The 6,622-nt window shown below is 55.0% G+C and overlaps 1 protein-coding gene across 1 annotated transcript; it reads left to right on the forward strand.

Annotated features, from left to right (window-relative positions):
- Nucleotides 1-450: 450 nt before the first annotated feature.
- Nucleotides 451-2,056, forward strand: PIANP (PILR alpha associated neural protein). Its single transcript, XM_068402242.1, has 5 exons — nucleotides 451-467; nucleotides 617-1,182; nucleotides 1,347-1,428; nucleotides 1,686-1,913; nucleotides 2,035-2,056. The coding sequence occupies exons 1-5, from the start codon at nucleotides 451-453 to the stop codon at nucleotides 2,054-2,056; spliced, it is 915 nt and encodes a 304-aa protein (XP_068258343.1).
- Nucleotides 2,057-6,622: the final 4,566 nt, after the last annotated feature.

Consider the following 6,622-nt stretch of genomic DNA (forward strand, 5'->3'; position numbering starts at 1 on the left):
ATAAACACAGGAATTAAGATTCCAACTTGTTCCAGCGATAAGCAAACAAAGATGCTGAATCCCCCTCTCGGCCCTCAGACAGGAGAGTCCCTGGGGAATCTGCACATGTGCCTCTGCACGTGTGCTCCAGAGATCGCTCCTTGCTCTCGTCTGCCTGCGCTAAGGCGCGTGTTTCTGTGCGGTGCCGGGGTCAGGGGGACGATGCACCTCCTTGCAGGAGAGCACGCAGGCATGGGGGGCATGAGAGCAGGAGCAGGTGCATGTGTGGGTGCATGGGTGCGCCGTTGCCCTGCCCGCCAGGGCCGGGAGCTCACCCACGGTGGCACACACTGCCTCTGGGGAGAGAGCGGTTGCTGCTGGGTGAGGATGCTCTGACACCTCTCCCTTCTGGTTCCCAGTGAAGAAGATGAGAGAGGATCCTCGCTGAGCAAAGACGCTGTTGCATCTGAGATGGAGCCCAGCGCCTGGTAGGTTCATGGCTTCCCACATTCGCCAGCGACATGGGAAGATGGTGGGAGCGTGGGCAGCGGGCTGCTCCCGGCTGCTCGGGGCTTGGCCTTTCGGCAGGAGGGACGTTTCAGATATGGCTCTCTTCTTCCTCCCCCCTGCCCCACAGCAGGATGCCTCCACTCCTCTCCTGCATCCACTCCCTGCAGCTCTGGCATCTCCTCCTCCTGGTCTCGTCTGTCCCTCCTCCTGGCGTCTGGTCTCTTCGCTCTCGGGGCCCGGCGGCTGCTCGGCCTCTTTGCGTCCGTCGGAGCCCCTCGGCCCCACGGCCCATTTGCATCTGGGACAGGACCTCGCTGCCGGAGAGGGATCCCCGGTTCACCCTACCGCGCCAGCGGGCCCTGGCGCCCCGGGGAGCAGAGCTGCGGCACGTCGTGCGGCTGAGGCGCCAGGCGGCGGGGGCCCGCCCCGCCACCCCCTCCGGGTTTGAGGACGGCATGCCCTCCTCCCAGTACCCCTGGGCCATCGTGTGGGGCCCCACGGTGTCGGATGAGGATGGAGGGGACACCAACTCAGCCAACCCAGGCTTCCCACCGCTGGGATACACCTTTGTCTCGCCGCACGGGATGGCAACGGCGCAGCCCAACTCCCACTCGCTCCTGCACAATGCAGGGCTCAACCTGCGCGAGACCCCGGCCACCCTGCGGCCCTTCTTGTTCGGGCCCCGGGGGGAAGGTAAATCTGCCCTTTGCTTCTTTCATCCCCCGCCCCGTCCTTGCAGGAGCAGCTCCTTCCGCAAAATTCACGAGAGCCCCAGCTGGAACCCCACTTTGTGCTGCTGCTCTCCGGGGAGTGGTGGGGGTGGCCATCACACCTCCCTCTCCCTCTCTGTCTCGCAGGTGTGGATCCCCAGCTGTATGTCACCATCACCATCTCCATCATTATTGTCCTAGTCGCCACTGGGATCATATTCAAGTTCTGGTGAGTGGGGTTTGGGCCGATGGAGGCTGTCAGCATGCCGGTCTCTGCAGGTGGGTGGGCAGGAGGACTGTGAGCTTGGGACCCATTTGTGACCCAAGGGTGAGGATCTGGTGCTGGAAGCCCTCAGGAGGTTTGGCACGTGGCCGCACTGGGCTCTAACGCTGAGCATAGCGGTGTCCCACAAACCTCTCTGTCATCGAGGGCCGGGGCTTGTCTGAAGGGGCACTCTTTGTCTCACCCCTCATCTCTCTCCAAAGCTGGGACCGCAATCAGAAACGCCGGCGTCACTCGGGGCAGCAGAGCGGTGGGAGGCAGCAGGAGAGCCAGCAGCCTCTCACGGACCTCTCCCCCACCACCGTGAGCATCCTGGGGCCCTATGGCGACTCCCTGGCACCCACGCCTGAGGTGGACGAGTCCAGGCAGGGCCAGGAGGGTGTGGAGAAACTGGGGGGCCACGGGAAAAGCACAGCCTTCCAGCTCAACCGGTGAGTGGCCAGTGAGCCGGGGTGGGAGGGGGCGGCAGGGGACAGGGGGACAGGTAGGCTGAGGCAGGGCAAAGGCATAAGCGCCCATCGCTAATTGATTTCGATTCCCTTTTCTTCCCAGAATCCCACTGGTGAACCTGTGACGCTCATGGCAGAAGCAGGGCTGGCCCTCCCCACCCTCCTGTCACAGCCGGCGAGCGCAGACTCCCGCCGCCTCTGCTACCCCAGGAAAAAAAACGACCTCCTCGTGCCACGGCCCGCCACCACCACTATAACTAACTCCACCAGGACGTGCCTGGGCAAATGGACGAGCCGGGCCTCCTTAGCCTCCCACTGGGGGAAGGCTGGGGACCCCCTCCACCCAGGCAGAACAGGGTGATGAGAGAGCAGGATGGTGGGAGAGAAGACAGCTGGTGGTGGTGTGAAATCTTGGCTTTCCCAGCCCCTCTCCTGGCACACACACACACTTGGATCTCTGTGACTCTCTCACCAGTGCATGCCTGACGTTGGGGGTAGGCGAGGTGGAAAGGCGTACCCCTGTCCCTGTGGGCCCTAAACCCTCTGTGTGTCCCTTCCCATGTCGTGTGCTTTGAAGTGAATGTTTGGAGTTCAGTGGCTGCAGGATTGCCCGCCGGGGCTCGGTCTCCCGTGAGCTGGGATTCAGGTGGTGGCAGGTTCTTCTGTTCCCGAGGCCTTGGCCCTCCCGAGGGTCCCAAGGGTGGGTGAAGCTTGGGCAGAAGAGGCTCACACAGTACCTGGCCCCCCTCAGCAACCCATTTCCTTGAAGGAAACATTACCTCCCCCTGCTAGATGGGAGATATTAACATCTTTCCATTTTCTTTCTGCCTAACACTTTGTTTTCTCACTTCAGCTTGTATCTTTCTTCAGCTCTCCATCCCCAATTTTTTTCTCTCAGTTCCTCCTCCTGCCACTTCTCTTGCTAGCTAAAGTTGGAAAAGGTTCCTTTAGCTTTCCAAATATTTTGATCTCTTGGAAGCCTCTTTGCTGTCCCCCTCCACCTCCTCAGTCTCCTTCAGCAAGGTTTTTCTTCACAAAATTTGAGGCGAAGCCCTCTGCCCATCATGTTATTTAGCAAGTGTCCCGTACATTGGGATACTGCTGAAGCAGCTGAAGCATGGCATGCAGATACAGCTGGGCACAGGGAACCTGAGTTTTGCCGGACTGAGGTAGGGAATTGCTTTCAGACATTCATGCCGCAGGCAACAAGCAGCAGACATGACTCTGTGCCTGGGATGACGAAGAGCCATTTAGAGTTGACCTTAGGAAGATTTGGACGGTTGCCATGTACTGCTGGTAGGTCTCTCCTGGAGTGCAAGGTGACTGGAGACTCAGGAGACAACGCTCACCAAGGGCACGAGAGAGGGGATATCTGGGGTGCAAACCTTCTTAAGTGTATTGCCCCAGCTGGTTGGGGACCGAAACCAGTGGCAAGAGTATTGGTGCAAACCAGTTGTCTGAGCATGTAGGGCTGTCACGATCGTCAGTTACTTGTATGAGCAAGATCAGTGCGTCTCAACCTCTTCCCATGCGCGGACCCATGGGTGTCACTCTGAAGAAGTGTGAAATGGCAAATTTCAGCTTAATGACAATAGTTGCTCTCCCTTAACTTTTATGGGCACCTTCAAAGTAATTCATAGACCCAGCATTGACAGCCAATGAGCTGAAATGATGCAGATTTAGGTAAGGTTGCCCCTGTACTGTACAAACACCTTCAGCTGCTGGAATGATGTGGCCAGAGGCAGATAACACCCACAATTTGAAAGCCCTAATGCACCATACAAGGTCTCTGACAAAAGTCATCTTGGAGAAAAGGAAATGGCCCTTTCATCCTTTATCTCTGCAGTAAAAGCCTATTCTTTATAGGACAAAGCACAGGGAGTTTCGTAAGAGGCCTGGTTCCGCCCATTTACCCAGCTGAACTGTTAGGTGATCTCGGGTCCCATCTGACTCACTGTGAAGGACATTTAAATGAGAGTGTAAATTGCAATAAGCTTTGCAAAAAACAGTAGAGATTTGGAGAAAATGACAGGTCAAATAAAAATACTGGCTTATTAAAAGCGCAGAATGGCTGAAAGATGTAGGTGGAAAAGGACTCTGGAGGTCTCTAGTCTAAGCACAGGTTGAGTCTCCGCTTACAGCAGGGATATTATTGCTTTACCGTAGGTCGATCTATTACCGAGCCTTTTCCATTCAGGGCTTCGGTGGCCATTCAAGCTGCGGATGGACAGGACAGAGAAGGAGGCAGATGGCTGTTCCTGCCCGCTGCCCAGCTCACCACGGCCCCCGCCAGCTGAGGGCAGCTCGGGGCTGTTCCCCCTCTCGCTTAGCACATCAGCGCTGGGGAAGGACATCTGCGCGCAGCCTGCGAGAAGCCGCGCTGCTTATTGCTGGCAGTTTACAATATAATGCCTTGAAATGGTTTAAGTAATCTTCCAGATCAGATTAATTAGATTGCTCTTTGATCAATAGCGCTTGTTGAAACACAGCCAGCGTTTAGACTCTACCACTTCAAGGGCCGCCCTTGGACTTTCCCTTTCCACATGCTGTGTGGAGAGAGGGTCTATAAGAAAGTGGCAGGGCACCGCAGGAGGTGTAGTGAAAACATTTTCCAACACTGATGCGGGGAAGCCCTGCGCTCTGCTGGCCAGGCTTTTGTAAACTCTGCAACCAAATCAGATTTCAGTGTTTTGGGTTTTTTCCCCTCCCTTTAACGTGTCTCTGTTTCTGTAAAAAGTACGTCCAGGGAGTGAAACTTTTCACGGATGCTGTGGTAAAGGGGAAGCTGGGGAATGCAGTAGAGAAAACTCATACAACGACAGAAGCTTGGATATGCTGAACATCTTTTCCAAGACCAATTTTTCTAGCCAAATATGTTTTTATGACAGTTATTCACTCTCTCACACAAAACAGGTTAGATATGGGAAACAACTTCATTGTCCTGCCCAGACTTCCATTGCTACATTTTGTCCCTGGAACAAAACACGTGTGGACGTACAAGCTTCTTCCAGTCAACAAATAATCTCACTGGATCTGTTTTCTCCACAGCTGGAGCCTTATAAAACATCTTCCCCTGCACAGACTGGAGCCAGAGTTTGTCTGCAGTCTCTTCCCTGGCCCAAGCTAATATTCTGAGAGATGTGCACACCGACAGGTTGACAGCACCAAGTACCAAGCCAGAGCAGAGGCCAGTCCTTTCTCAGTCACAGCCCATCAGGTTTCCCTGTCTTCTAGGTGTCTGGAGGAGAAAGATCTGGATTAATTTTCTCCAGTGGAAATTTTACAGAGAGAAAGGTGTGCGGGGAAAATGGCTGAAAATGTTTGTAGCCTTGGGCTGAGCCTGCCCAACATTTCTGTGCAATTAAAAGGGAACAACCAGGTGGGCTGGGTGAGTTGAAGGAACTGTGTCTCTGCTGAGGTCCTGGAGGGTCCTGGCTTTGTTAACACAAGGGTTGTCTCTCTCTGAGCGCAGTGAGAAAGAGGGAAGGTCTCGGGGAGAATCTCTCCCCTCTGCCCTGTATTGTTTTGGAACAGGAACTGGAGTCTCCCTCTGTTTACCCAGCAGCGTGGCATGACTACAAGGCCAAATCCTGCTTGGGCTTTCCCATCTGGTTCGCTGTGACTGGTAGGCAGGGCGCAGACCTCTGGTGTGTTCTTCCACACTGCTCCTCCAGTCCACTTTACAGGGACTCACATCCAGTCAAGCATCCCACAGCTTCAGAGAGGGCTATCTACCTCTTCCTCAATGGCACCTAAGTGCCCTTGCAAATCTGGTCCTTTCATTCCTCACTCCCTTTCCCGATAAGGAAAAATGCTTGGAAAGGAGTGTTTCTTTCATTCCCCACAAGTTCTCAAACACGATCACCTTCAGACTGTTCTGAATTAAACTGTGGTTTTGTTTTTTCACTCCGACAAACCACATCTATGGCACAGCCTTAGAGCAAAGTCCTGCAGCACAAGAGACCTGGGCCAAACTCCAGCTCCCCGATTGCATCCCTGCTGATGTCTCACTGTAGTCCTGGCCCTACTTTGGCAAGACCATAGAGGGGGGCCCCATTCCCTCACCAGCTGCCGGCTCTCTACTCCCTTTTTTCCTGTCGTTTTCCCTTTCCCACTGTTTTCCCACTTCCCACTCCTGTCCTGTACCACAGTCTCCCTCCTGGTTATCTCTCCTCTCCTGCTGTTTCGCTCTCCCCACTCCTCTCTTGTTCTCCCTTTGCCATTTGGTCTCGTTCTGCCGAGGATCCCATCCTCCCCTCCGTCCTCCCTCCTGCTTCCCCGCTCAGTCTCGCTCTTCCCCCTCCCCTGCCCTTGTGCGCTGTGATATATATTTTTGTAGGGTTTCTCTTCTCCTTGTGGTGAAATATTAAATTCTTGTGGGATGTTAGTTTCAACATTTTTAAATAAACCTCTGCAAAATACTGAAAGCAGAGCTCTTGCTGCTGTGGAAGAGGCCGTAATGGAGATGTCAGGGTGGGACAAGAGGGACTTCACCCTGGGCAGACCCCAGTGGGATGGGGGCTCAGACATGGCAACCCACAGCCTCCTCTGGGGGGTGGGTAGATGGGGTGATTTGGTCCTGCATCCATCTCGCCTGGATCTCCTCACTGGCCAAAGTGGTCCTTTGACCCTCCTCACGCATTTCCATGGGAGGCGGCCCCTGATGCAGGAGGCTGCTGGGGCCTTGCACA

The sequence above is a fragment of the Nyctibius grandis genome, chromosome 5 (assembly GCF_013368605.1).
Source record: "Nyctibius grandis isolate bNycGra1 chromosome 5, bNycGra1.pri, whole genome shotgun sequence".
NCBI lineage: Eukaryota > Metazoa > Chordata > Aves > Nyctibiiformes > Nyctibiidae > Nyctibius > Nyctibius grandis.